Raw genomic sequence first — 14,207 nt, forward strand, 5'->3', positions numbered from 1 at the left:
CAATGAATAAGGAAGACTGAAGAAGAATTGATGCCTTTGAATTATGGTGTTGGCAAAGAATATTGAATATATCATGAACTGCCAGAAGAATGAACAAATCTGTCTTAGAAGAAGTACAGCCAGAATGCTCCTTGGAAGCAAGGATGGCGAGACTACGTCTCACATACTTTGGACATGTTATCAGGAGGGACCAGTCCCTGGAGAAGGATGTCATGCTTGGTAAAGTAGAGGGTCATCAAAAAAGAGGAAGACCCTCAACAATGGCTACAACAATGGGATCAAACGTAGCAACGATTGTTAGGATGGCGCAGGACTGGACAGTGTTTCATTCTGTTGTACATGGGGTTGCTATGAGACAGAATGAACTCCACAGCATCTAACAACATTAATATGATTAGAATTTGTTGTACTATTTTATTTTTTGTTTCCTATTTCTTGCTTCTGTTTTTTGTTCCACTGTTCCTCCTTTCCTGCATTCAGTCTGATTGCTTGAATATTTTTAGAATATTATTTAAATTTTCCCAGTGGCTTTTTAGTTATACTTTGGCTTTTTGTTTGTTTTAAACATTTTAGTGTATTTTAGGTGAAAGTTTACACAGCAAATTAGTTTCCCATTCAGCAATTCATATACATTTTTTTCTGTAACATTGGTTGCTATCCCCTCAATGTGTCAGTACTCACCCCATTTCCACCCTGCCTTCCTCATTTCGGTCCCTCCAGTCTCCCTGCCCCTCTTTGCCTTCTTATCTTTGCTTTTGGGCAAATGTTGCCCGTTTGGTCTCAAATAGTTGATTGTTCTAAGGAGCACATTATTCACAAGTGTTGTTGTTTATATTATGGGCCAATCTTTTTTTTGGCTGAAAGCTGAACTTCGGGAGTGGCTTTAGCTCCAGGTTAAAAGGGTGTCTGAGGGCGATAGTCTCAGGGGTTCCTCCAGTTTCTGTCAGTCCAGTAAGTCTAGTCTCTTTATGAATTTGGGTTTTGTTCTACATTTTTTTCTCCCATGTCAACGTGGACTTTCTATTGTGTCCCTGGTCGGTATGGTCAGTAGTGGTGGACAGACACCATCTATTTCTTTTGGTCTCAGGCTAGAGGAAGCTGTGGTTTGTGCGGTCTGTTAGTTTTGTGGACTAGTTGCTCCCTGGGGTCTTTGGTTTCCTTCACTCTCCTTTGCTCCAGACAGGAAGATAACCAACAGTTGTATCTTAGATGACCGCTTGCAAGCTCTTAAGATCCTAGACGCTACTCACCAAACTAGGATGTAGAACATTATCTTTATGAACGATGTTATGCCAATTGATCTATATGTCCCTCTAGATTGTGGTCTTTAGCCTTCAACCCAAGTAACTCAGTCCCATGAGGTGTTTGGATATGTCTAAGACATTTCCATAACTGTGCTCTCCATGTGCTATATTATATGTATGAATATATATGCAGCATATATAAATACGTATATCAAATGTTCACAATTATACCTATATATACACGTGCATGTACTCCCATACACCCTCCCATACCTATATAGCATACATATCTACCTACGTAGCCACTCACAAATTTTTGGTCACTATTACTGTTGTTGCAGAATTCTATATGTTATAGCATTTACTCTAGTTGTCCTTCATTCTTGCATACCTCTCAGTGTCTTCATTTTCCTTGGTCACGTTGTGCTCACTTCCTCCATATTGTGTATTGCCTTTCCCTTCACCAGAATTAACACGTGTCTACTATCTAGTAAGTGATTCTCCCTCCCTCTCTCCCTCCCCCCAGCATCGCTAGTAACTATCAAAGAATATTTCTTTCTGTATGTAAACTTATTCTTGGCTTTTTATAAAGGTTGTATAATATTTGTTCTTTTGTGATTGACTTATTTCACTCAGCATAATGCCTTCCAGATTCATCCATGTTAAAAGATGTTTCCTGGACTCATCATTATTCTTCACCGTTTCGTAGTATTCCATTGTATGTACGTGCCACATTTTGTTTATCCATTCATCCTTTGATGGACGCTTAGGTTGTTTCTATCTTATCGCTATTGTGAATAACGCTGCAGTGAACATGGGTGTGCATCTGTTTATTCATGTCACTACTCTTATTTCTCTAGGATATATACCTAGGAGTGGGATTGCTAGATTATGTGGTATTTCTATTAGTAGCTTTTTGAGGAAGTACCATACCATTATTCACAGTAGTTGTACCATTTTACAATTCCACAGCAGTATGTAAGAGTTCCAATCGCCTTACAACTTCTCCAGCATTTGTTGTTTTCTGTTTTTTTTTGATCAGTGCCATTTTTGCAGGGGTGAGGTAGTATCTCATCGTAGTTTTGATTTGCATCTCTAATGGCTAATGATCACAAGCATCTCTTTATGTGTTCATTAGCCATCTGAATGTCTTCTTTAGTAAAGTGTCTATTCATGTCCTTTGCCTAGTTTTTGACTGGATCATTTGTCTTTTTGTTTTGAGGTGCTGAAGTTTTCTATATATCTTAGAGATTAGACCCTTGTCAGATATGTTGTTGCCAAAAAAATTCTCCGAGTCTGTAGGTTCTTTTTTTCCTCTTTTGGCAAAGTTTTTGATGAGCGTAAGTATTTAATTTTTAGGAGGCCCCAGTTATCTAGCTTCTGTTGTTTGTACATTTCTAGTTATGTTTGATAGTGTATTTATGCCAGAAATTAGGATTCTTAACTTTGTCCCTATATTATCTTCCAGGAACTTTATAGATTTAGGCTTTAGGTTTAGGTCTTTGATCCGTTTTGAGTTAGTTTTTGTATATGCTGTGAGGTATGGGTCCTGTTTCATTTTTCTGCAAATGGATATCCAGTTTTGCCAACACCATTTGCTAAAGAGACCATTTCTTCCTCATTGAATAGATTTCGACCCTTTGTCAAATATTAGCTGTCCACAGCCGTATAGATTTACTTCTGGGTTCTCAATTCTGTTCCATTGGTCTATGTGTCTGTTGTTGTATGAGTACCAGGCTGTACTGACTAACATGGCTGTATAGTAAGTTCTGAGATTGGGAAGCACGAGGCCTACTTTGTTGTTCTTCCTTAATAATGCTATTTGGAGCTTATTTCGTTTCCACGTAAAGACAGAGATTAGTTTTTTCATTTCGTTAAAGAATGTTGTTGGGATTTGGATCGGGATTGCATTGTATCCATACACCACTTTGGGTAGTGTTGACATTTTCACAACGTAAAGTCTTCCAGTCCATGAGCATGGTTTATGTTTTTGCATTTATGTAGTTCTCTTTTGGTTTCTTGTAGTAGTGTTTTGTAGTTTTCCTTGTATAAGTCTTTTAGGTCCCTAGTTAGATTTATTCCTAGGTATTTTATCCTTTAGGTGGCAATTGTAAATGGTATTGTTTTATTGATTTCCTTTTCGGAGTTCTCCTTGTTAGTGTAGAGGAATCCAACTGATTTTTGTATGTTGATCTTGTACCTTGCCACTTTGCTGAGCCCTTCTATTAGTTCCAGTAATTTTCTTGTGGCATCTTTGGGGGTTTTCTATGTATAGGATCATGTCATCTGCAGATAGGGATGGTTTTGCTTCTTCCTTACCAATACCCTTTATTTCCCTTTCTTACCTTATTGCTCTGGCTAGGACTTCCACTACAATATTGAATAAGAGTGGTGATAATGGGCATCTTTTTCTCATTCCTATTCTCAAGGGGAATGTTTTCAATCTCTCTCCATTGAGAATAATGTTGATGGCTGGTTTTGTATATATGCCCTTAATTATGTTATGGAATTTCCCTTCGATTCCTATTTTTGCAGAGAGTTTTTATCAGGAAAGAGTGTTGGATTTTATCAAATGCCTTTTCTGCATCGACTGAAATGATCATGTGATTTTTTTCCTATATTTTATTTATGTGGTGAATTATGTTGGTCTTCTAATGTAGAACCACCCTTGCATCCCTGGTATGCATCCCACATGTTTGTGATGTATTATTTTTTTGATAAGCTGTTGAATTCTGTTGGCTAGAATTTTTTTGAGAAGTCTCACATCTATATTCATGAGGGATACTGGTCTGTGGTTTTCTTTTTTGTGGTATCTTTGCCTGGCTTTGGTTTCAGCGTTATGCTGGCTTCATAGAATGAATCAGGGAGTAGTCCTTCCTTTTCTATGTTCCAGAAAAGTTTAAGTAGAGTAAGTGTCAACTCTTGTCTGAATATTTGGTAGAACTCTCCAGTGAAGTCATCTGGGCTGAGTCTTTTTTTTTGGTTGGGAGGTTTTTTTTTGTTTTGTTTTTTTTGTATGATATCTTCAATTTCTTTTTTTTTTTTTTTATGGGTCTATTTAAGTTTTCTGCTTCTATTTGTGTTAGTTTAGGAGGTACTGTGTTTCTAGAAAATTTGCCCATTACTTTTAGGTTTTCAAATTTGTTGGACTACAATTTTTCATAATACTCTGTTATGATCTTTTTTATCTCGGTTGGTTCTGTTGTAATGGCACCCATCTCATTCCTTATTTTGGTTATTTGCAGCTTACCTTTTTTTTTCCTTTGTCAGTTTGGCCAGTGGTTTGTCTATCTTACTGATCATCTCAAAGAACCAACTTCTAGTCTTGTTGATTCTATTGTTTTTTCTGTTTTCTATTTCATTTATTTCTGCTCTGATTTTTATTATTTCCTTTCTTCTGGCGACTGTGGACTTCTTTTGCTGCTCCTTTTCTATTTGTTTGAGTTGTAGGGTTAAGCTATTGATTTTGGTCTTTTCTTCTTTTTTTGATGTGTGCATTTATTGCTATAAATTCTCCTCTGAGCACTGCTTTTGCTGTGTCCCAAAGGTTTTGGTATGTTGTGTTTTCATAGTCATTTGATTCTATGAATTTTTTTTATTTCATTTTTAATTTCTTAAATTTACCTTTATCTTCCTAAGTTTAAAACAATGTGTTATTACCCAATAGTTTTTAAGTAAGGTGCCATTCAGTTTCCATGTATTCAATTTTTTTCCTGTTCTGTTATTGATTTCTAGTATTATAGAGTTATGATCAGAGAAGAAGCTTTGTATTATTTCAATGTTTTTCAATTTTTTGAGGCTTGCTTTGGGGCCTAAAATATGGTCTATTCCAGAGAATGATCCATGTACGTTGGAGAAGAATATGTGCTGCTTTTGGGTGGTGTGCTCCGTATAGGTCTATACAGTCAAGTTGGTTGATTGTGTTATTTAGATCTTTTGTATCTTTGTTTTTTTCCTGGTTGTTCTGTCCATCATCAAAAGTGGTGTATTAAAGTCTCCTACTATTATTGTAGACCTTTTATTTCTCTTTTCAGTTCTGTGTCATGTATTTTGGAGCTCTGTCATTAGGTGCATAAATATTTATTATGGTTATGTCCTCTTGGTTGATTGACCCTTTAATCACTGTATGATGTCCTTCTTTGTCTCTTATAATAGATTTTGACTTAGTCTATTTTACCAGAGATTATCATTGCCATTCCTGCTCTCTTTTGGTTGCTGTTTGCTTGATATATATATTTTCCATCTTTTGATTTTTACCTACTTTGTGTCTAAGGTGTGTCTCTGTAGGCAACATATTGATGGGTTGTGTTTTTTTTTTTTAATTTATTTTTTATTGTACTTTAGATGAAGGTTTACAGAACGAATAGCTTCTCATTAAACAGTTAGTACACATATTATTTTATGACAATGGTTGACAACCCTATGACATGTCAACACTGTCCGTTCTCAACCTTGGGTTCCCTATTACCAGCTTTCCTGTCCCCTCTTGCCTTCTAGTTCTTGTCTCTGGACTGTTGTGCCCCATTAGTCATGTTTTGTTTTATGGGGCTGTCTAATCTTCGGCTGAATGGTGAACCTCGGGAGTGACTTCATTACTGAGCTAAAAGGGTGTCCGGGGGCCATACTCTCAGGGTTTCTCCAGTCTCTGTCAGGCCAGCAAGTCTGGTCTTTTTTTTGAGTTAGAACTTTGTTCTAAATTTTTCTTCAGCTCTGTCCGGGATGCTCTATTGTGATCCCTGTCAGAGTACTCAGTGGTGGTAGCTGGGCACCATCTAATTGTACTGGACTCAGTCTGGTGGAGGCCATGGTAGTTGTGGTCCATTAGTCCTTTGGACTAATCTTTTCCTTGTATCTTGTTTCTTCATTCTCTCTTGCTGCCGAAGGGATAAGACCATTGGAGTATCTTAGATGGCTACTCACGAGCTTTTAAGACTGATGGGTCATGTTTTTTTATTCACTCTGCCACTCTCTGTCTCTTGACTGGTGCATTTAAACCATTTACATTCAGTGCGATTGTTGATAGCTATGAATTTACTGATACCATTTTATTATGCTTTTCTTTTTGTCATGTTAATGGTTTCTTTGTTCCGCTTAATTTTCTGTGTTCTTTGTGTTTATGGATTTTCTTTTCTTATCCTTTGTTGTTGTTGATTTGTGCTTACTGAGTCTTTTTGATTTTCTTCTTCTTCATTTTAGAGAGGAAATTAATTTTCTTTATGGTTACTTTGAAATTTACCTTTATCTTCCTAAGTTTAAAACAGTCAGTTATATCTTGATATTGCCTTGACTTCCTCTCCATATAGAAGTTTATAACTACACCATTTATTCTCCCTTTCTGTTTTGAAGTTGTCATTGTTTACCAGTTGACAGCTCTGGTTCTCTGTTTTCAGTTTTGCAGAAACTGGGTGATGCTGTCATGTGTCTTTTTTTTTAAAATTTTATTGTGTTTTAGGTGAAAGTCACAGCACAAATTAGTTTTGCATTCCAAAATTTATACACAAATAGTTTTGTGACATTAGTTGAAACACCCATAATGTGTCAGCACTCTCCCCTTTTCCCTTTCCACCCTGGGTTCTCCATGTCCATTCGTCTAGTTTTCCTGCACCTTCCCATCTTCTCGTCTTTGCTTTTGGGCAGATGTTGCCCATTTGGTCTTGTATACTTGATTGAACTAAGAAGCACATTCCTCACGTGTGTTACTGTTTGTTTTATAGGCGTGTCTAATCTTTGGCTGAGAGGTGGACTTCAGGAGTGGCTTCAGCTGTGAATTAGCAGGGTGTCCTGGGGCCATAGACTCGAGGGTTCCTCCAGTCTCTGTCAGACCAGTAAGTCTGGTCTTTTTTTTGTGAATTTGAATTTTGTTTTACATTTTTCTCCCGCTCTGTCTGGGACCATTTATTGTGATCCTTGTCAGAGTGACTGGTGGTGGCAGCTGGGCGCCACCTAGTTCTTCTGGGCTCAGGCTGGTGGAGGCTGTGGTTCATATGGTCCATTAATCCTTTGGAAAAATATTTTTTCTTGTTTCTTTGGTTTTCTTCATTCTCCTTTGCTCTGAACATGCTGGGACCAATCAATGTATCTTAGATGGCCGCTCACAAGCTTTTAAGACCCCAGATACTACTCACCAAAGTAGGACGTAGAACATTTTCTTTTCTAATTATTTTATGTCAGATGATCTAGATTCAGCTCCAGTAACTCAATCCCTCAAAGCGTTTGGATGTGTCCAGAAAACTTCTATGACTTTGCCTTGGTCAAGTTTTGTGCTGACTTCCTCTATATTGTGTGTTGTCTTTCCCTCACCAAAGTTAACTTGTCTACTATTTAGTTAGTGATTTCCACTCCCTACCCCTCCCCTCCCTCGTAACCATCATTGATTGTTTTTTCTGTGTGTAAACCTTTTCTTGGGTTTTTATAATAGTGGTCTCATACAATATTTGTCCTTTTGTGATTGACTTATTTCACTCAACATAATGCCCTCCAGATTCATCCATGTTGTGAGATGGTTCACAGATTCATCATTGTTCTTTATCGTTGCATAGTATTCCATTGTGTGTATGGACCATAATTTGTTTATCCATTGATCTATTGATGGGCACTTAGGTTGTTTCCATCTTTTTGCTATTGTGAATAATGCTGCAGTGAACATGGGGGTGCATATGTCTATTCGTGTGACGCTCTTATTTCTCTAGGATATAGTCCTAGGAGTGGGATTGCTGGATCGTATGGTATTTCTATATCTAGCTTTTGAAGGAGGCACCGTATCTTTTTCCATAGTGGTTGTGCTATTTTACATTCCCACCAGTAGTGCTTAAGAGTTTCAATCTCCCTGTAATCTGTCCAACATTTTGTAATATCTGGGTATTTTTGATTAGTGCCAGTAATGTCGGGGTGAGATGGTATCTCATTGTAGTTTTGATTTGCATTTCTCTAATGGCTAATGATCATGTGTCTGTTAACGTTTCCTCATGTGTCTGTAGGCCACCTGAATATCTTCTTTGGTGAAGTGTCTGTTCCTATGCTTTGTCCATTTTTCAATTGGATTATTGTCTTTTTGTTGTTGAGGTGTTGAAGTATTCTATAGATTTTAGAGATTAGACTGCTTCTGTTGATAGTCACTATATTCAGTTAGTTGCTTTTTATATGACATCCACATTTTATAATTGTTTTCTCCTGGAGGGTTAATCCAGCAGTGTCTTAGTCTGTCTCATCTGGAAGCAGAAGTTCTGTCCCAGCATGGGACTCTGAATCTTGAGAGTTATTTCATGCCCTGGTCAATGCAATAGTCTCTGAACCAGTCTTTGCTTTCATCCTTGCCCTTCTACGACCTATCCTCTACACATCAAAGAGACCCCGTTAAACTGTAACAAGAGCCTCCATGGCTCCCCATTTCACTCATAGTAAATCCAAAGTTCTTAAAATGTCCTACTCTGTCTGTCTGAAACGTCTTGTCCTTGGCTTCCAGGTCACATACCTTACGCTGGTTTGCATCCTGCGTTTCTAACCACTCATTCGTGTTTGATTTTGCCCCTCCAATCCTAAACGGTGGGTCCGCCCTAAAAAGATGTTCTTGGCATCTGGTGTTTTCCCACTTTCTTCTGCAGCGATCGCATCCACTTTCACACTTTAAACTTACACGACAGGACACTGAAAGAGGCTTTTCCCGTTGCCCAGGAATTGGAAACCTAGACCCAATGCTGAAAGCAAAGAGGACTTAAGTATCCCCCACTTTCTCAGCAGAGCTGCAAACAGCACTGACTTGAGGGTTAAGGAGCCCTGGTGGCGTAGCGGTTAATATCTTGGTTGCTAACCAAAGGGTCGGCAGTTCAAATCCACCAGCCGCTCCCTGGAAAACCCTGTAAGGCAGTTCTACTCTGTCCTATTAGGGTCGCCATGAGTCGGAACTGATTTCAAGGCACCTAACAACAACAAGGGATTCTGGAGGCAGAGTGCTCTCGAACTTTCTTCGTCAGAATCTGCCCTGAAATGATTACACGCAGAGCGAAATTAGAGAGTACGTTCCTGCAGGTTCTAGCTACCTTTTCCAGGGACGGGCTGAACCAACTTTCCTCCCAATATCTGACCCCTTCCGCGGGGAAGCGGCGGGCGGCAGGGAAGCGGAACCCTGACGCTCACGCCCTTGCTTCTGGCCGGGCGCGGGTCGCTGTGCACCAAGACGCGCCGCACGGCCCGGCATGGAGGAGTGCGGCGATTCCGAGCCTACGCCGGGGTGCAGCGGCCTGGGCTCGGGCGGCGCACGCAGCAGAGGCGGCGGCAGCTGCGACTCGTGGGCCCCCGAGGACGCCTGGATGGGCACTCACCCTAAGGTCAGGAGGTGCTAGAGGAGCGGGGTGCCGGTCCCAGCCTCTAACGTAGGCGGATCCCCAGAGACGCATACCCTTTCGGGCCTTCGACTCCTTGCGGGGCCAGGCTGCTAAGGAAAAGCGTGAACCTTACGGTGTGGGGGCGGTGTGCACACTGCCAGCGGCAGGCAATATCGTTTCACTTTGTTTAAACGTTGAACCATCGCACTGGCACCTTTCCCGCCCCCTTACCAAAGCCATTCATAAATATAAGGCAAAACACTAAACCCCGCCTCTCTGAATCTGGACCAGTAATAACCACTAATATCTGAGCTTTGCTGTCTGGGGCTTGTCTCGGGGATAATCTCATTGAAACTTCACAGTAACCATGCAAGACGTTTTATGGGTCATGGACGAGATCTAGGAGTCTATAGTGATAAAAGTTTAAGCATGTTGACACTTAGCCCTTGGGCCCAGAGTGAGTGTCTTGTTTTTGCAGAAGTGTAGACTCCTGATTATTCATATTTCTTGGAAAGTTTCAATAGGTTCTTCCCAAAAGCATAGCCACTCACACTATGGGCATATTTTTCTGTATTACTAGCACGGGAGATAAAGTTCCCTGCTTGCTTCTGCTTGGAGGTTTTGTAGAAATCTCAGGGACTGGTCTGGTACTTTTGTAGAATTGCACTCTTCTACTGAAGAGCAAGAATTCATAGATAATCATATAAAAACAGTCAAGAAAAGGAAGAATTTGAAGATACAAGTTTGAAGAGTTAACCTTTTTTCATCTTCTCTTCCTTGATTTTCTCCTTTTGCTCTGTCCGCTTCTTTCCCCCACAAATGGTGAGAAAAACAGTTGCATAGTTATGTTATTCAGTGCCCTAAAAAGAACAAACAATAATATGGAGAGACAGCATAGTGGTTATGAGCATGAACTCAGTCAGACTGCCTGAGTTTGAATCCTGGTTTTGTCACTTACTAGCTTTTTCATTTTGGGCTAATTGCTTAATATCATTGTGCCTCAGTTTCATCGTCGATAAAATGGGGATAATAATAGTACTTACCACATAGAATAGCTACAGAATTAAATCAGTTAATATTCGTAAGGCACAATGGGACAAAAGGCTGCCCAGTCTTCTGCACCGTCCCCATGGTTGGTTGCAGTTTGAACCGTTGGGATCCATAGGGTTTTCATTGGCTGATTTTCAGAAGTAAATGGCCAGGCCTTTCTTCCTAGTCTGTTTGATCTGGAAGCTCCATTGAAACCTGTTCAGCATCATAGCAACATGCAAGCCTCCACTAATAGATGGGTGGTGGCTCCACATGAAGTGCGCTGGCCGGGAATTGAACCTGGGTCTTCTGCATGGAAGACGAGAATTCTACTGCTGAACCACCAATGCCCCGTAGGAAGCACTGTATAAGTATTTAATAAAGGAAACATCAGTAATACACTTTGAAAACCTCATTTAGATTTGGTGGTGCTATTCTTCCAGTTTCCATACAGTACAAATTTTTTCTCTTTGAAGTTAATGGCTATGTAGGCTCAGATAATCAAATCTCTTTTGATTTTTCTATTTGAAGGATCTGCTTGGTAAAGAAATGATATTAGGTGGTTGTTTTTCCATTTATGCATTTTCATTATTCAATATGAAAATTGCTTAGATCCGTCTAGTCTAATGCTATCAGGCATAGTCATCCTCAGATACCGCTTATGTTATTCTAATATTTAGAAGTCTTACAGTGTTTCTTTGTGGGTAAAATTCAAACTTTTAACTTAGCCATCAAGACGTTTGCAGCCTGACTGCAGTTACCTTTCCAGTGTTGTTTTCAAACACACTTGAGGTTTGAGGAGGATAACAAATAACACCCCTAGTCTCCTGCACCTGTACTTCTGGTGAAACTGATGGGGAATGTGGTTTCCGTTCTGCATCTGTGCAGCTCTGTAATCCTTCACCTCTTCAATAGCCCTGCTCACCTACCTAGTCACTGACATAGCTGGAGAACCTCAGGCTTCCCCTGCAGGGATAGACCCCAAAAGAATATTCCCCCTAGGCTGACCAGCAAGTCTGAAGTAAGCAGCAGCTTGCTTGATTCCTCCTTTAAAATCCAGCAATTAAATAACTCCCTACTCTTGAGTAAGATGGGGTAGGAGAGATGCCAGGAATGGCAGTCGAACAGAATTTCCCCACATACAAATATGAGGCCAGAAAATAGAGGCTAACATGCCCCAGCAAAATCCTACTAAAATTTTTTCTACTCCTGGCTGTTACAGTCCTTTCAGAGTGTGTGGCTTATTCTTACCTTTCCACCATCTGTCTGTCAGTTTGTCATACTCTGATGGCTTGTGTGTTGCTATGATGCTGGAAGCTATGCCACCAGTATTTCAAATGCCAGCAGGGTTGGCCGTGGTGGACAGGTTTCAGAATATTGTCCCGTAATTTACCCATATAGTGCTGGCAGATAAACCCGCTCGGTTGGAAGTCACTCAAAATACACAGTGGCCGCAACAATGGCCTCAGCCATGCCAGAGATCGTGAAGATGGTGCAGGACTAAGCAAAGTTTCATTCTGTTATACATAAAGTTACCAATGGTCAGAGCAACTAACAACAATGATTCCTATCTTTGTGAGATTGCTCACACTTCTCCGTTTACTCCAATCATGCCTGCTCTTCAGGAGCCAACTTGTATGCCACTTCTGCCCTAAAGCATTCACCAATCAATCTACCTAAGTAAAGCTCCTCTGACCTCTTGTGTCATGTTTTTTATTCCACTCACTTGGCTTTTAATCAAGTACTGTTATGTATTGTTACTTGCCTAACAATTGCGAGTGTGCGTGTATTTACCTTAATAATTGCAAGTTTTTTAGAGACCAAGATCCCCATCTTATATTGCTTTGTAACTCCCACATACCTAGAAGAGAGTTGTATACATTGTATGTATACATGTACACATGGGGTCATCATGAGTTGGAATTCGACTTCATGGCAAGGGGTTTGGTTTTGGTTTACATATGATTGATTGAAATGAAAGAAAATATGAAAAGATTCTTCCTTCTCTGTTTGACACTTACATTTTGATTTTCAGTATTTAGAGATGATGGAATTAGATATAGGAGACGCTACCCAAGTTTATATAGCATTCTTGGTTTACCTGGATCTCATGGAGAGTAAGTTGTTTGTTTACGTTGTTTTGTTATTGGGGCAGAGATGGGGGCTGGGAAGTCGATTTGGTGTATAGCATTGGTGCCATATAATAAGCAATTGTTTATGCATTTGTTATTAATTTTATAAATTAAGTTTGTAATTCCTTCACTCACATGGGGAATTAATGGGTAACAAAATATTAGAAAAGAGAAGAGAAAGGATACTACTATGATAGATACCGCTATCTAGCATATGAAAGATACCACTAGGTGGAAGTTTGGGATTTTGATCAGTTATTTTTGATAAATATTACTGTCCTTTCAATGATATTCTTTCAGGTAAAAGTTGGCATGAAGTGAATTGTGTGGGATTACCAGAACTCCAGCTCATCTGCCTTGTTGGTACTGAGATAGAAGGAGAAGGGTTACAGACTGTAGTGCCTACCCCCATCAGTGCATCCCTCAGCCATAACAGGTGAGCAGGTGATTGGGGTCTTTGTTTAACAAGTTAGTTGCTTTCCTGAATAAAGCAATAGAAATAATTAGATTAGAGATAGTAATATAATATTTTTAAAGGAATTTAGCATACAGGGATCATAGCTTTACTCTTAGTTATTTCAGAAATAAATTTAGCACTTATTGTATGCTTGGCTGCTGCTAATTGAAAGGTTGGAGGTGTGAGTCCATCGGAAGAAAGTCCTGGTGATCTACTTCTGAAAAATCAGCCACTGAACATCCTATGAAGCACAGTTCTGCTCTGACATACAGGGAGTCACCATGAGTCAGGATCTACTCGATGGCAACTGGTTTGCTTCTTTTGGTTTATGGTCAGTACTTTGAACTCACCCAGAGGCACCTTAGAAGACAGACTTGGTGATCTGCTTTTAAAAGGTCACAGCCTTTTGTAAAACCTTATGAAGCAGTTCTGCTTTGCACACATGGGGTCACCATGAGTCAGAATTGACTCAATGGCAGCTAATTAATAACAACAACTTTTTCAGAGAATATATGATAGAAGTACTATCCTTAAAGACACAGGCAGTATTTACGTGCTTGATAAGGAGGCAGGACCCTTACATTTAAAGCAACAGATATTATAAATGCACCAAAATAAGTAATACAAATCATGCTTGTCATCGGACTTGGTGACAAAAATGATTAACATGTGATTTGGAATTACAAAAAGCTTCACACAGCTCATAGAGCGTTTTTTTTTTTTCCTCTTTTTTTTTAATTGTACTTCAGGTGAAGGCTTACGGAACAAATAGTTTCTCATGAAACAGTGGTACACATGTTGTTTTATGACAGTGGTTAACAACCCCACAACGTATCAACCCTCTAACTTCTCAACCTTTTTTTTTTTGGTGAAAATACACATAGCCAAAGATACACCGTTTGAAAAATTTCTACATACACAGTTCAATGACATTGACTACGCTCTTCCAATTGTGCTGTTATTCTCACTTAAGATGAAGGCTTACAGAACAAAATAGTTTCTCATTTAACAGTTACTACAAATG

The 14,207-nt window shown here is 39.5% G+C and overlaps 1 protein-coding gene across 2 annotated transcripts in view; it reads left to right on the top strand.

The window, feature by feature from the left end:
- The first annotated feature begins 9,237 nt into the window (after positions 1–9,237).
- Positions 9,238–14,207, top strand: part of TSEN15 (tRNA splicing endonuclease subunit 15) — a 32,465-nt gene continuing 27,495 nt past the window's right edge. Inside the window, exons 1-3 of one of the 2 annotated variants that reach the window (XM_012554520.2) lie at positions 9,238–9,568; positions 12,630–12,711; positions 13,027–13,162. In XM_012554520.2, coding sequence (XP_012409974.1) covers positions 9,437–9,568; positions 12,630–12,711; positions 13,027–13,162 — 350 coding nt within the window. In that variant the 5' untranslated portion in view covers positions 9,238–9,436. The remainder of the gene's footprint in view (positions 9,569–12,629; positions 12,712–13,026; positions 13,163–14,207) is intronic. The other variant, XM_004372910.2, reaches the window with a different exon arrangement.

The sequence above is a fragment of the Trichechus manatus genome, unplaced genomic scaffold (assembly GCF_000243295.1).
Source record: "Trichechus manatus latirostris isolate Lorelei unplaced genomic scaffold, TriManLat1.0 scaffold00021, whole genome shotgun sequence".
Classification (NCBI taxonomy): domain Eukaryota; kingdom Metazoa; phylum Chordata; class Mammalia; order Sirenia; family Trichechidae; genus Trichechus; species Trichechus manatus.